Source organism: Aptenodytes patagonicus, chromosome 10 (assembly GCF_965638725.1).
Source record: "Aptenodytes patagonicus chromosome 10, bAptPat1.pri.cur, whole genome shotgun sequence".
NCBI lineage: Eukaryota > Metazoa > Chordata > Aves > Sphenisciformes > Spheniscidae > Aptenodytes > Aptenodytes patagonicus.
In genome coordinates this window covers 24,570,034-24,586,008 of record NC_134958.1, presented here as the reverse complement: position 1 = coordinate 24,586,008, position 15,975 = coordinate 24,570,034, and the positions used below count along the sequence as shown (strand labels likewise).

General features: G+C 46.9%; 1 protein-coding gene across 2 annotated transcripts in view; it reads right to left on the bottom strand.

Annotated features, from left to right (window-relative positions):
• ALPK3 (alpha kinase 3) overlaps positions 1-15,602 on the bottom strand; it is a 34,934-nt gene extending 19,332 nt beyond the window's left edge. The window contains exons 1-3 of one of the 2 annotated variants that reach the window (XM_076348644.1): positions 15,391-15,602; positions 6,063-6,101; positions 2,688-2,809 (exon numbers count right to left, since the gene is read on the bottom strand). In XM_076348644.1, the coding sequence (XP_076204759.1) occupies positions 2,688-2,809; positions 6,063-6,101; positions 15,391-15,602 (373 nt within the window). The remainder of the gene's footprint in view (positions 1-2,687; positions 2,810-6,062; positions 6,102-15,390) is intronic. The other variant, XM_076348645.1, reaches the window with a different exon arrangement.
• Positions 15,603-15,975: the final 373 nt, after the last annotated feature.

The following is a 15,975-nucleotide window of genomic DNA, read 5'->3' as shown; positions in this document are numbered from 1 at the left end:
TGTTTTTTTCTTGCCTGCACCACCCAGCCCATTTTGGAGCCTGGCTCTTCAAACATGTGCATCTTGCTGCCTTCCTAGGACATGCCCAGCAAGTCACTGGTATTCACAGGTGTGGGACTACCCTGTAACTCTCATTATTGGTCAAGAAGCAGCAAAAAAAATATTAAGATGTTATTCTCGGTCATGTATCCATATTTGGAGCTTGAGAGTCAAAACAGAAGCAGCTGACAGTCTGCCCTTTGCCTCCTGCAAGTCTATGAACCAAAGTGTCCCTGGACTCCAGCCACAGCAGTGGGACTGAGCTGGTTCCACTCTGGTCACTGGCCAGGGATGCAACCACCACTTCCTTTCTCCCCATAATGTCTCCCATTTGAATGTAAACATCATGGTGGGGGAGATACCTGAACTACTGATCAGACTTTGCAGTCAGAGTTCGCTTTCCACCTCCTGCCCTTCTCTCCCAAAGAGATCCTGAGCTCCTAAAGCAGTCCACAGAAACACATGCGAGAGATGACCACATGGCATAGGTGGTCCAGACTGCTTTTAAGGACTTTTCCATGAAAATTCCTAATTTTGTAGGTTTATTAATTTAAGTGCATAAAGACATCCCCCGGTCTAGTTTACCAGGTACAAAAATACTGTGATAAGCTACATGCTGAAGACGCTCATTTGACACTTTCCTTCACTTGAATAGAAAATGAGACCAGTATCAGGTCAAGTTTTCAACTTGGTATAATACACCAGGTTGTGCTACACAGCACCAGCAGGTCATCCAAAACTGGAAGGCAGTTTCCTGCCTACCAAGAGCAAGGGTGGACTGCAGGAAGGGCTACCAACTGGACAGAGAGCGTATCTGTCTCTAGACATTGATACTTTGATTTTGGTACAACAGAGGAGGTTATTCCTTGGCAGCACGTCTCCTGCACAATATACAGTGAAGAGTTTCTCTAGCTTTTCCAGAAGAGGTGCTGGAAAGGACATGGACATGGCATTTACCAGGCTTCCTTGGTAGGGCTGACTGAATTATCTCTCCTCCCTCCTCTTGAGAGGAAACTGAGCATGTTGGCATCACGCATGCAGTGTGTGCACGTGTGTGCAAGTGACACACTTCCCACTGTGTCAGCCGTCCAGTCTAATGGTGAACTAGAGCTCAGCTGCACAAATGCATCTCTCATCTTGACAAAGCCCACTTGGAGATGATGGTATCATTTGGACTTTGTAGGCGATGAAGTTTGTTAGAGGGAACCGCCAACCTCAAGGTGCAGTTGGTGAAGACTTAAGCCAGTGAGAGAAGCCAGGACTAGGCACTTTAAAAGGGGCAATAAATCCTAAAAGGGAGAGCAGTGCTACCCCATGTCCTCGCAGTAAGCAGTCATGTTCTGGGTCTGCAGCACTTTTACACTTTCCAGCAAGGGGAGGTGGAAGAGAGAATTGTATCTGCTCTTACTCAGGATTTCCTAGCATACCTAGACATCACTAATTCTTTGACCTTTGCCACTCATGGCTTGCACAATGGTGAGTTCCATGCTACCGCACAATATGTCAAGCTTTTACTTCTAGAAAACTTTAATTGGGAAAGCTCTTCTAATGAATCACTGAGGGGCATGCCTTGGAGGTATCTCCCTAGCAGCCAGCTTTTGCGCTACAAGCAGGAAGTGGTCTACTGAAGTTAACCATCAATAAAATCAATATATCAGTTGTATCACTGCAAGTTCAGAAAGTCAGACCTGTGAAACAAGTGAATCTATATGAGAAAAGCCAAGAATTCAAAGCCGGCAGCTCTCAGGAGGGTTCAGTCTGTGTTTCCCGGTGCACAGCTTATTTACAGCATGTTTCTAATGGCAAACTAGACTTCCTAAATCTTAGGAAAGTCTTGGTCCTTGTGACTAAGAGGCTCACTGGAGATACCCTCCTCCTTCCAAAACTTACAAACTTGTTTAATGTCTGTCACTGAGTAACCTGTCAGAATAAATAACATGCGCAACATCAGGAAGGATCACAGAGTTGTAAACAAGTACATACTATGGAAAAAAGAGGTTTTAGAGTCTCTATATTTAAAGGACAAAAGCTCATCAGCAAATGAGCCACTTGCCTTTACACCAACGCGCTGCCATGCCACATCACCACAATGCCCTCTTTTTCAGCCTCCCCCTCCTCCTCTTATTGGCCTAACCCCTTCCTGCCCAAGGTTAGATTTTAGCTCATTGGGCAGAAACTGGCTTTTATTTCAGATGTTGACAAACACAGAAGTTTATGACTGATGCAAATGCAGCTGCACTCTAACCATTTACAGCCAGCAAAGAGAGCCAGAGTTGGCTCCAGTATGATAACCTTAGTCTTCAAAACTGCAAATTCCTGAGTTACAGGGTCCAGGATTAGCAGAGATTAGGACAATAAAATGTAGCTGGCCCAAGCAGTAACCAGCATATTCCATTTTCTGGTCTTTAATTTGCCTTGTTCGAGATGTTAGGTTATGCCTTTGACTCTTTACAATCTCAGGTGGTTCCCCCCCACCCCACCGCTTAAATTAAAGCTGAAATCATCATGCAGTTGCTGAATCTTTACTTGGCAGTCTGACAACAGCAGACTTGTTAAGGTGTTGCCTTGTTATCACTTGCTCTAGAGTTTAACTAGCACATGTCCAGCAAGTGAGGCAGGACCAGGTTATTCACTGAAGACACTGTTACCTGTCACTATGCACGTGAATTTAGCATCACAGTCCTCGGACACAGAACGGGATTTGATAGTGGTTTCAAATAGTGGCTGGGTTTCCTCCGTCAGCTGAGAAATGATTGCGCAGAAGGTGCTCCTGGAAGATTCAAGAAGCATTTCTTAGAGATCAAAGTACTAGAAAAATCAAAGGGTCCCCTTCCTATCTTGCCTCAGAAGCCTGCGTTCTTGTAAATGCCCTCCTTCCCTCCCATCATCCCTACACTAGGTTGTTCACAAGTCCAGTCCAGTGTCAAGGGTATTTGACTGTTTTTTCACTCCTAAGATCACTCTGTCGCTTTAAAGTGTCATTTGGGAGACATTCCCTTTGTCTTAGCCCTTATGGCTATCGGGGTAAGGAAATGTCAAGAACCATTTTAGTTCCTGATTACACCAGAACATTTCTTTGATCAGCCAGCAGGCTCAAAGCAAGACCCTAACAAAGTCAGCTTCACTTTCCCAGTACTGCACCATCAGTGTTTCAAGTGTTGTTCTGTTCACTGGGATTTGACTTTATTTGTGAAGACTTCACATTGTCATTTCAGGCCAAGTGTGAACTGAACATGCCTTCCGAACACAACAGCCCTCTTTGAAAGCTTTCAATTAAGAAAAGCTGCCTGCTGCGGGGCAGCTCACAGGAGGAGACCTTGAGCCTGGCTTGCAGCTTTCTGAGCTCAGGAATTATATGTGAAGCTGACATCCATTCCCTGTTTAACCTCTCACTGCTGCAGGTAGGCACTCACACTACATACTCCATGAGTTCAGGCACTGACCTCGAAGTTCACGTTGGGACACCCAAATAGCCAGAACTACCCAAATCATGCAATCTATGAAGCTCAAAAATGGACCTTAGGTTCTCCAGTCATTTTAAGCACTGTTCAACGATAACAATAACTCAGTGTATTCATACAGCACTGCCAACCCTGTTGGAGCATCACCAAGAGAGGCCCCAGAAGATCTGGGTTTTCTTATGAAATCATTTAATTCCAAGTTGGGTCTTCATTCGGATAGTGCTCTGGGGCTCTTGGAAGGGAAGAGCTTCTTTCATTTTTCCCTCTGCAATTAAAACACTACACGTTTACACTAGGAGAGAGGACCCCAAGGTCTCAAGTGCAAGGATCTTAGGAGAAACAGCAAATATTGCAAGAGAACCAGTAGCTGGCAGCTCTACTTATATCATTTTCAGCAGTGAAAGACATTCCTTAAACAAGTGATCAGCTTCTAGAGACATGCAAGAGGTGGAACAAACCCCCAAACCATTCCTGACACAGCTCCACCACGAGCAGAAGGGCTCATACCACGTGGTGAGGGTTCCACGAGGAGGACCCCGGCCTCACAAGCAACCCCTGGCTTGCAGGCAGGATGCTGGTGTTGCTGCTACTCATGCTTTACTTGCTGAGGAAGCAGACTTGTTCAGGAAAAACAAAAAAACCCCCCACATTTAGCATGAACCCAGCAAGGTCAGGTGCACTGACAGGCTTTGCAGCAGGGACTGAACTGCACACATGGCTGCAGGTGCCAGAAAAGCTCCAGCCACAGCAACTGCCTGTTTCATCCACTCAGAAAACTTACCTGGAGGCTGCAGTGCTATGATTTTCACTCTGGCTTCCTGCTAGAATGGGTTTGTAAGAGATGCAGGGAGCTGAACCCCTGAGCAGCAAACAACTGAGATGCAGCGGGAGCCTCATCTAGCTGCCAGGCACTTTGTGTTGGGTAAGGGTACGGGACAGGGGCAGCTAGGGCTGTTGCAAACTTGACTGATCTACTGAACGAGGGTTATAAGCACTGTCTATGTGCTTATATCCCAAACACATGTGTGGGATGGGGTAAAAAAACAGATGCCACAGCTCAGAGTCTTTTCTGTGGAAATCAATGGTCCCCAGGAGACTGGTCCTGGCAAGCAACTCTTCATACAGCTACAGGGCCAGGAAAGGGCTGTGGGAGCCAACAGCTGTTTCAGACCAGAGAAACCTTTCCATACTCCAACCCCAGGAGAAAAAACTCCCATTTCCAAAGAGCAAGGCAGGCAATCCAGTACCAAGGCAGTTACTGGTGGGGTTTTGATGGCCCCTTCAATACCGATCCCCAGCCCTAGACCAGTAAATGCCTTTTAGATCCACATAAGCAACTTCCCAAGCATCAATGAACATTTCTTACCCCAGCAGGAGAGCAACCAGATCAGCATCTTAAAAAAGTGATGCGCACACACATAGTGACACTCGGGACCAAGTTTAATCCCAGTACCATGCCATCCGTATTAGCAGGCAACACCAGGAATGTCTGGTCCATTCAGTGCAAATCCCAGAGTAAGGTGAAATAACACCGAAGGCTACTGAATGCTTTAGGAAAGCAGCGTCACCAGAAGCTGGGGGCTCCACAGGCGCAGCAGATGAATCAGAGACTTGCCCAATGTACACTTGGCAGGAAGCCCTGGAAGGTCTATTTAATCTTTCAAAGAAACCATTGTGTTAGGCACAGGGGGGGTTTAGAGACTGCAGCACTGTGGGGCTCTCAGCTGACTTACTCCAGCTGCAATGAGACTTGTCCAATTCAAATTGCTTTCTAAACCAGTAATTCAGAGCATTCAAGAAATCTGATACAAGGTGGCAGCCGCTCTTCCTCCAGGCCTTCCTGAAGCTACATCTTTGTTGCAGAAAAAGCCCTGGAGCCTAGGAAGAGGACACCAGCAATTCAGTAGCCTTTTTCCATTAAAGAGGGATTTCCATACAAAAGCAGTCTGCAGGAAAAGGAGATGTGAGAAGTGTGTTCCTCTTCATCATGATTTTCTTTTGCTGACTTTTTGGTTAGCAATCCCACAGCTATAGGGATGTTGTGGAGAGGCCTTTCCCTCCACGGTCATTCCTCTACCTGCTTCCACAGCAAACTAGTAATGCCAACTGACTTTCAAATAAATGTGTTATTTTGCCAGAGGCAAAGTACAGCCCTACAAGTGCATTTCAGGGCAGAGTCCAAAGAATGAAGATCTTCACAACAAAGCACAGGATGGCAGGGGGAGAAGAAAATTTCTTCTTTGAAAGTCTCAGGGCAGGCACATCTAATTTTTAATGTCTCTGTATGGAAGTCTCACTTTAATATCAAGAAGTAGCTGAACACCCATCCTTTGGCTAAGAAAGAGGAATATTTCTTGCACCTTAACAGGAATTACGATGAACATTCACTTCGCTGTCTGCAGTTCAAGCAAGTATTAGGGATCCAATCATGCAGAATAAGGCTGTTAGATCACTTCAGGGCTCTCTATTAATTAATTAGTACCAAAGCATTACAGATTAATCATGTGCAGTCAGATTCAGCAAAGTGTTTGGTCAGAGCAGTTTAATGCAACATAGTTTTACCTTCCTAAACTGGAGGGAGAGAATCTGCTGCTTGATAAGCTAAGCAAAAAACAGCATAAAAACCATTAGACAGAGAAGCATGGAAAGGAGCTGAAATAAACAAACCGTTACAGAGATGTATTAATGATGAGTCGTTTTGCACAGGTCAGAGTTCCTATTAAAAGAAGGTACAGCTGCCTTACTCAGGCTGACTGCCAGGATGAGCAAGCCACATTGTCAATTGAAATCAAAGGCTGTAAAAATGAAATGGTCGTTAACCGCAGAGAATAAGTGTAAGGACATTTATACAAGTAGGTTTCCAAGAAGCAGCACCTGAGCCTTCCATGCACCATCCGCAGCGTTGTGCTCAAAGCAGGCAACTCCACCCCGGGAGATGTTCGATTAAACGGCAGGCAGGAGTACAGACCACTGCAAGCCCACTTCTCTGCTGGCAAGCAGGGGGCCTGAGCTGGTCACCCTCTGTGCTTCCAAGGACAGCTCTCTGCAGAAGCTGAAAACTCTCTGCTCACTATACATTGCTTTCCAGCTTGCCAACCAAATCACTAAGGTCTGGCAAAAAATTAAAATAAAATAGAAGAAGCAGACTTTATAAGAATCTACAGGTTTTGCTTTCTTTGCAGGAACATGTTATAGCATTAACCAATTCAGGGAATAAAATCAAACACCCAAGTCCTGCACAAGGGAAACCCAGATGAGCTACTTACCAGTGGCCACCAGCTCTCCCAAAGGAGTTTCTTCAAGGACTCACGTTCTAGCCAAAAGGCCACATTGCCATTTTGTGGCGGCAGCCCCTTGCAGGCTGTAGGAAATAACCTCTCGGCATTGACCCACAGCAGTCAGGAGCAGTTCTTCAGACCCTGAGCTCACCCACATGGCAATCAAAAGCCTAAAATTAACTAGGTACCAGCTAGTCAACAGCACGTAAGCTCAGTGACGTAATCACACTGACATACATGTTAGTTATGCCTACGCAACAACCTCACTATATAGCCTCAGAAGTGACTGCAGCTTAGACATCCCCTTTGGGATGTAAGAAGTCAGACTCCCACATCAGTACGTACAGACAGATCAAACCTCAGCCTTGTGCACTGAACACTGCTGTTGAACAACCAAACTTCAGTGCTTTATGATGATGCTACGGAAGGCAGCATGAAGAACCAAGAAAGGTGCACCTCTTCAGGTCTCCTACCCAAATGACCACATCCAGGCTCTATGCAAGTCCTAATCGCACAGAAGTCAGCAGGACTTCAAGTCTTGCCCTAAAAATGACCACAGAGGGCCTCTGAAAACTGCTCCTGCCAACCATGTAGCAATTCCACCTGTGGAGGCAGAATCTCCATGTGAATAATAACTAAAAAAGTAGTTCAGCTTGAAGGCCTGACACGTTACACAAATAATTGTGCATTTTCATTGGGGAAAAAAACCCCAGCACTCTGAAGATCTCACTGACTCCTCTCTTTCAGATAAGGAGAGCAAAGACAGAAGATGTTTTAGACAGCCATTCAGGAGTAGCTTTAACCCGACAAACATGGGTGGCACTTGCCCTTTTGGCAGCAGCTTCATCCTCTCCACCCCCAGCCGCACGATCCTGATCCCTCCCCAGTGCCAACTGCTGTTTACGCAGCCAGAGGATGAGCAGATCAGGCGTTACCCAGCTGGAAAAATCAAATGCTAACCATAACAGGCTGAGGATCAGCCACTCGATCCATCTTGCATACGTTGTGCTGGCCCATGGGAGAAGTCAGACAGAGGAACTTTGTCTTTCCAGCTGAGCCCCAACACCTGGGGCATCCCTTTGAGCCTCATGTCCTTTCCAGCACTGCAAGGCATGTCTTTGCATTACCTGCCTTACTGACCAGCATGTCACCTTGTCCTCACCACTCCCAGCCACCCTAACAGCCTAGAGAGCTCAAATTCCACCTCCAGCTGCTCTCGCCCTGCCATGACCTCCTAGGGGAATCGAGCTTCCTCCTCCCCACAACCCTCCTAAGCACAGCCGCCCCCGGTGATCCCAGGGGCAGCAGCACCAATGCACCGTGTCCCTGTGCTCTGGGCTGCCCCCAGGCAGCTCTGTCCAGCTGGAAACACAACTCACGGGTATAAGTACGAATTATGTCTCACCTTCCAGCTTTTCAACAGCAAAGGAACCCAAAAACATTTTGCATACCACTGCAAGGGAAAAATGTCCTTTTGGCCTCCAGGAATACTAAGGATGTGGGCGTTGCTTGAGGAGCCAGCAGCGAAGATCCAAAAACGCTTGCTGGAGAACACTGGCGTAGGCAGAAGTGTGGTTTTAATCATGCTTTCTTGCATAAGACAAATGGGAAAGTGTCTTGACTTGGACGTAAAGGAAATCACTCAAATAGCAAGACCCAGAATGAAGGGTGCCTGTGTCACAAACCACTTGTGCTCATGAATGTGATCAAACAGTGAGCATCATCAGTACTTTTTTTAATCTCCAGTGTTGAACACACAACCTGGGCTTTATTCACTGCACGTCCTGAAACACAGTGCTGAATACTGGACTGCGGGTCTCTTTGAGGAGCCTTGATATTATCAAAAGAAAAAGGCCATCACCACAAAGATCCACATATTAACTAAAGTTTAACCTCAATATGCTAAGGAACCAAGAAAAATTTGCTTAGAGATTTAAGCCCCGAGAAAGCAAGATCAAATTCTGAACGCTTCAGCCAGAACAGCCCTGCCTGCAGGCAGCTGGCATTTCACTTCATTTTAATTATGTTCACAGCATACCCGCATAGAGCTGCAACAGCATAACTACATCAGACTCTAAACCAAATCTATCCGCTTGGAAACGTGGGTCTCCTGAGCAAGGCACGATAAACGCCCCATCGTGCCTAGTCTGATACTCTTTGGGACTGGACTGTCTGTGTCCTCAGCTCTCCAGAGACTACTTAGTGCACACAGTAGAGGACTCTGCTAATGAAATGCAGCATTGGCAGTGGATGTGTCTCCCCCGAGCAAGCCTGGGGCCATTATAGTTACTGGATGAAGGCAAACACTAATCTTATCCCGAGGAACACATCTAAAGCAGGTGAATTGAGGTCTAAAGGTACTGGCTTCTCTCTACTGGAGAAGAGAGCTCAGAGAGGTCTGCTCCAGGCACGTCTGGCATGGTGGGAGGAAGCCTCCTCAGGTGTCTCACATCTATGAAATGAAGCACAGCTTGTTAAAAGCTAGCACTGAAAATACGGGTTTGGTTATTAACCACTGTTGCACTGGACTGTGAGAATTATACCCCTCTGCTATGTACCTTCTACCAGCCTCAATTCTTCTTTAAATTCTGTTTCATCAGATGCCTTCAAACTCCTTTGGGCATTTATCATCTACTGAAAGGTTTTAGCCCTTCAACTACTCATAATTTTCTTTGGAAGTGAAGACAGTCTTCCCCATTTTTCATGCACTTGCCAAATTTCAGTCTTGCTGCAAGGGCAGGAGACAGAACTGTCAACAACACTCACTTTTTTTAATCACTAAAAATATTGCTCAAGTTGACGGCCTAGGCTGGTACATCACCCCACTGGCACTGAAAAGTTAACTGCTTGAAAAACATAGATTTTAAATCCAGCACCTTTTCTAAGCCCTCTCATGCAATCACTACATGAAATTCTCCTCTTTCTGTATTTCTTCTTCCCGAGATAAAGAAATCTTTCTCCTTCCAGCTCATGTCCTCATAAGGAATTTGACAAGAGCTCAGGAGACCCTGAAATAGGCTTCACAGTGGCTCCATCCTCAAATGTACAAGTACATGGACTTGATCTGCTTGAGCCGCAGCAGTCAATATATTTCGGTGCTCTTCCACAGCACGAAAATTGAGCCACACAAGCTGTCCAGTGCAGCAAGTAAACAGCAAAACGTGTCAATGACAGCAAAGCCGAGACCTCCGAGTTATGTTGTGACGGAAACAGCATTGCACAAAAGCTGCTCAGAAGAGCCCACCGAGAACAGGGCAGCCCTTCCCTGCCGGGAGCAGGACAGAGGGATGGCCCTGGCAATCCCCTACAGACACTCCCTCTTGCTGGCACTCTGACCCGTGACATTATTGGGCATGTTTTGCACATGCAGACTTCCAAGTGTAAGATTTCATATGAACTTCTCTGCCTCCAAGGTTAATATTACTTGAGACAAATACAAGCCACTCTGGATGTCTTCTCAGCTGTCAGAAGCCAACCCTTTCCAACATTTAAAAGCCAACAATGAAGCTTTCATGTACATATGGTTATGCTTAAGGCTTCTTTCTTGCCATGTGTCCCATTTCTTATCAAGCACTTCATGCACACACAGAACGAGTGTGTTTGTGTTTCATATACCATGGCAGTAATTATCAGCAATCCTGTGATAAAGCAGCTGTGAGTGCTGTGGAGCTGTACAAGACACATTGTTATTTTACAGACTGGAAAACGGATGTATTGAGTCTTTGCTTGTCAAGGTCACGGAACGAATCGATGTCGGAGCTGGAGAAATATGGCATTTTTTCTGCAGGTAATTTACTTTGAGCTGAGATGAACACGGACTTCGGACTTGCATGTAACAATTTAGAGATAGATTTCGTTAACAGAGAAGGTGGAAAACAATAAATTAAGTTACATGTTCCTGTATCAGCCTCTGTAACACTCTGAAGATGGCTCAGATCTGTGTATTTTAGCTCTGAATTATTGCTGCCTTTATGGTCCAGATTAAACTGGTAGCTCGTTTAGAGACATCAGGGAATGAGGAAGGACAAAAGAAAGCAAAGGAAATATTGGACAATGAGATGCCCAGGAAAGTCGACATCTTCCTGGTAACTCATTGTGCGTACAAGATTTTTGTGGCTGTGGGTTAGAAAAGAAGCAAGGTGAAAATATAGTTGTTCGTTACAGCTCTTCTGCCTTCCTCTTCTTGGACCAGGTGATGCTGTAAAGTGTGAGACTGAGTCGGTGTGAGATAACAGCCTCATTCACCCGAGACCTCCCTCCCCTTGCTGAAAAAGAGTGAGGACAGAGCAGGTTTTAATTCCATCTCCTGGAAACCACCTCTGCTGTGGCACAAGAGGTGCCTGGTTCAGAGGAGACCATGCTCTCCCCTTCATGCAATCAGATGGGATCCCAGGCCTGGGAAATGTCTCCATTGTATGAGGTTTCCAGAGAAGAGCAACGTTCACATGTGATATATTCTGTATTTTAACAGTGGTTCTGAAGGGCACTGTTTGTCCAACTCCACATCTTGATCTTCCAGCCTAGGTTATCAGCTCATCAGCTTACATACTCAGCTCCGCTTGACTTTCTAGGAGATATGGACAGGAGGCTTTAGAAAGGGGGCTGAAAAATGCAGCTTGGGATTATTATTCACTGTGCACAACTGACAAGGAGCCCCACTCAAACAGGGCACCACCGTGCAGATAATTACACCAATAGGAAAAAGACACCTCTACCCTAGAGACCCTGGAGATGAACCCACCAATGCCTTTACTTTTGCCTTTCAAGTGCGTACTGGATGTCCCTCCTTTCAGAGTTTGGGACGTTTCTGTCAGACAAGATGGATGCACTGAACTCCCTCAGATGCCACAGCTGGTTTCTCATGAGGGATTTACAACACTTGTTGCCAAAAGCAAGGTCCTGTAAGAAGTTACAGGTGCCCAACTGCTGAAGAGGGTACTCCTCTGAACCAAGGAAGCTAAACATGCTTTTCAGGAACTAAGCACTCCTGAGTTTTCAGCTCACTTTATTATAGTAACAGATCTTTCTCCTTCATGTGATATTATGTGCAAAGAGGTACAAGATTGGGAATGGTTTCTAGCCAGAAAAGCCAGGTGGCAATGCACTCTCCTGAGCTCAACTGCCACCACAACCAGAAACAGCCGTCCAAGAAAAGATCAGAGGCAATGTCACTCTACTCTAAAAATATCTGCATATGATGAAGCTATGACAGCAGAAAGATATTTAAGCAAGGAGGCAATGCTGTAACGAGACCGAGGAGCAGACATCTGCATTAGACAAGAGGTGCAGATCACTTCCAACAGAGGACTTTGCCTAGGACTCAGATGAAGCCTCTGCCGTAAGATTTTACATAAAATTGCGTCTCTCTGCACAAGACATTCTCCAGACTCAGCTAGTTCTTACAAAAAGGACACCTAAAGAGACGTCTTGACGTCGTGGCCCATGAATGCAGCTAAGGCAGACCGTGGACAGGACTGACAGCTTCTCCTCTCACTTTGTGAAGTAATTATAGTCAAGTGCTTTGAGACATAAGAGTTTTTTTAAAAAAAAAAACACCTACCCCAAAATAAAAAAGTCCTGTCAGCTGCCAGGGCAGAAGGCAAGTCACCATGACCATAAGCTGCTCCTCACATTGACCGTTATCAGGTATGTTAAAAGACTGATGAAGGAAAGCCAGTAATCTCTTGTCACTCAGCTATCTGCTCACAGGGGAGATTCTTCCTAAAGACCAGTTCCTAAGGGCACAAAGAGTAAATATCCTGAATACTCTGTTTACTAAAGGGATGATGTTCTCTCTACGGCCATTTTCAACATCTCTATTCTTCTGGCCCCTGCAGCACCACCTCTGACAAATTCTACAAGTTAAAAAAAAACCAGAAAAAAAAAGTGTACTGGTTTCTAAATTAGTATCTTTCAATTTACACAACATCCTTTTGCTCCTATAGGATTAGGGAGACCAAGTAAGACGATCCAGACTATTCGCTACATGGGTCATGAATGCAAGCATATAGGTGAAACATCTTCATGAGTCACCCCAGAAGCAGGGATTCCTAACCTCTGTTTCTTTTCATAAAGACATTTCCATGTCTGTAAGGACCTCTACCATGTCACTACACTTTCTACAGCTTTAAGAATAGGTGAAGAGAGCAGGCAAATATTTCGGTTAAACACACTTGACAAATACATATACAGACAGAAAAAGAGAAGCCTGAAAAAACCCACACTTTCTTTGGATCAAAATAACCATTTTTGCTTTCTAACCACCACAGCAGCTCCCACCGCAACTCTCTGTCTGTATCACTTGTCCCGTAATTTTGTTAGCTCCAAACTCACCAAATTCAAACGCGTTCTGCACTAAAGAGAACTGCTGAATGTTATCTGCCATTATGCGTGTCGCTCATCTTGCTTTTCAAGTTCTCCCAGGCACACTCTCCAGATGTTCCTGGATTTAATTAATCTCCTAATTGCTTTCTGAAAGTCTTCTTGCTACACCATTCCACTCACTTGCTCTCCAGAATTGTTATGATACATTATTTAATTACAGGACAAAAAGCCCCACTTCATTCAAGCCCTTGCCCTGCATCATAGACAAGAACACAGTTTCCACGCGTCCTGGCTCGAGTCTTCAGCACGTGTAGGTGCACTCAGGGCCGTGCGGGGAACAAGACTTTTATATTACTCCTCCTTTATTCATTAGAGAAACTGGAAGGTGTCACGAACACAGGGAAATGTCAGTTTTGCTATTTAGCGAATTCACCGCTTCTTACAACAGAAGGGGCAGTTACTGAAGTTAACAGGCAAAATGAAATTACCTTGCCATAGGCTTTGACGACCAGGTACCTAAGTGGGTTGAAAAAGGGATTGGACAATTTGTGGAAAACGATTGCATTGCTGATTTAAGTGTGGCAGTACAATGTCCCTTTGCCTGCAAAAGCATTAGGTTCCCACGGATGGAAACTGGAGTGCACCCACCCACAGCACTAGCCTGACAAGTTCAGGGTGTTCAGGACACAGACCTCTCCAGACACACACTGGATTAACCGTGCCTGAGCCGCAGCGTCGACCGAGCTGGAAGACACCAGGCTCACTGCATGCGAGCGCTTCATCGCTCTGTGCCTCCCTCAGCATCCTCGGGCAAAACTTCTGCGATTTGGGGAAGCTGCCTGGCAACATCAGAAATACTGCTTGCAGGACTGACAAACCCTCCTTTATGGCTAAACTGATTAAAGCTGCAATTTCAACATACTCAGGAGGGGAATAAAAGTCAAGCTACAGGCAACCAAAACACCCCAACATCTTATTTATTAAAGACTCTCTCTATTTGCAATCCACAGAATGGAATCATGGGGCTCGATTACAGATTTCCTTTGCATGGTATGGTCTGAGGTCACGGATTGTTTGTGGACACTGTATGGGCATTTGTTGGTACTGAAGATGCCACAGTAGGCAGACAGACTGCAATTAGATCGCACACTATGATACAAACACAAAGGAACTGAATTAAGGCCACTTAACTTTGGCATTACCCCAGTTTTAACATCTGACTTCCAGGCAGCACGTTTTTATCTCTTTTGGTCCTGTATTTATTTTTACGAACCTCAGATTCTTTGAGGCATCAAACCTTGGCACACTGGAAATGGATTATTTATAAGTCATCAACAGGGAAGAGGCACACTCATTTCAAGAGCTTACAGACTGAAGAGCATTCCTAGTGAATTCAGAGTAATTTATAGGCTTTATTTTGAACGACTAACACAATCACCGACACCTTTGCCTTTGCTGGCACGTTGCCTTGTATTTGCTAACCTGAGCCAGTCTCAGTTGACAACATGTTTATCATACCTTCTCCTGTGCAAACAAAGCCTTATTCCTACCACAGACCCCTGCCTAAGGCCATTTCTGACCCAGGAATGCTGTTCTCATCGCTGCTCGGCCCGTATCTACATTGTAGAAATACCTTTTTTGGCAATAAGATAAGGCACACGCGCAGCGGGCCCCTAGCTCGGAGTCTGGTGTTGATAACACAAGCGGTTTCACTACAATGAAGGCAGGAAGGTCAGCACAGTATCCTCCATGCAAGTTTAACTCGAGAGACGCAGAAGCTCGTGTCCGTCAGGATTTCTCAGCACGGCAGTCGACTTAGCACACCTGCCCTGCTATAAAACGATGTGCGACGCTGACAACCCCTGCCCCGACAACAACCACAAAAAAACCACAGCCCTTGTCTGGGAAGCGGGGGGTTGGCCGGCAGCAAACGACCTGTTTTGGAGAGCCCAAGCCATCGCTTGTTTTTTCACCCTGGGGAAGATGTCAGGGGAAGGACAGGCCCAGGCGGCCACGCCGCTTCCAGCTCAGCCGTCGCCTCGGTCCGTTCGGGGCCGGGGTATTGCCTTACGGCTTGGGACACCGCCAGCCTGCTCTCCTCCCGCTTCACCTCCAGGCAGCTTGTCCCCGCTTCCCCCGCGCCTCGGTCCTCCACCTGCCTTTGAAACGTCTCCCGCAGGCCCTGTCCCTGTCCCAGGGCAAGGTGGCACTACGCACCCATGGCGGCAGACGGGCCCGGGGACACCCACCTCGCACCAGCCCCTTCCCCCCGGCCCGGCCGCCCTCACCTGTTCTGGGGCCGGATGCCCAGCAGGTAGCTGCGCCGGTCCGGCCGGGAGGCCCAGGCCGCGCTCTCGGCCTCCTCCGCCCCCTCGACGCTGCCCGTTCCCTGCCCGTGGAGGCCAGCGAGGGCTCGGCGGGCCGAGCCCATGGCGGCGGCCGGGCTGCAGCTGCCCCTGCCCCCGCCGCCGCTGCCCACCCTGTCACTCACCGCCGGCATTTATAGCCGCCCCACACATGCTGCTGTCAGTCGGGGGCGGCGGCGGCGTGACGCGGAGGACGCGGCCCGGCCTTCCCGGGGCTGGGGGCCCGGCCTCCTCCTCCTCCTTCCATCACTGCCAGCTCGAGTTCATCTTTTTGGGAGAAAGTGTATTTTTTTTATTTATTTTTTTTAAATAATAACCGCTACATCCCCCACCTCGATTTGGGGGATTTCTCACACCTCGAAGATGTCTCCGGATCAGCTAAAACATTCTCTGATTTCTTGCAGGCAGAAGGCTCCCGCCCTGGCCAGCGGCACTGCTCAATGCCGTCATGGCAGTCGCATCCTCGCGTCGGCCTCGGGAGCTTCTCACGCCTCGGCAGCCTGGTTT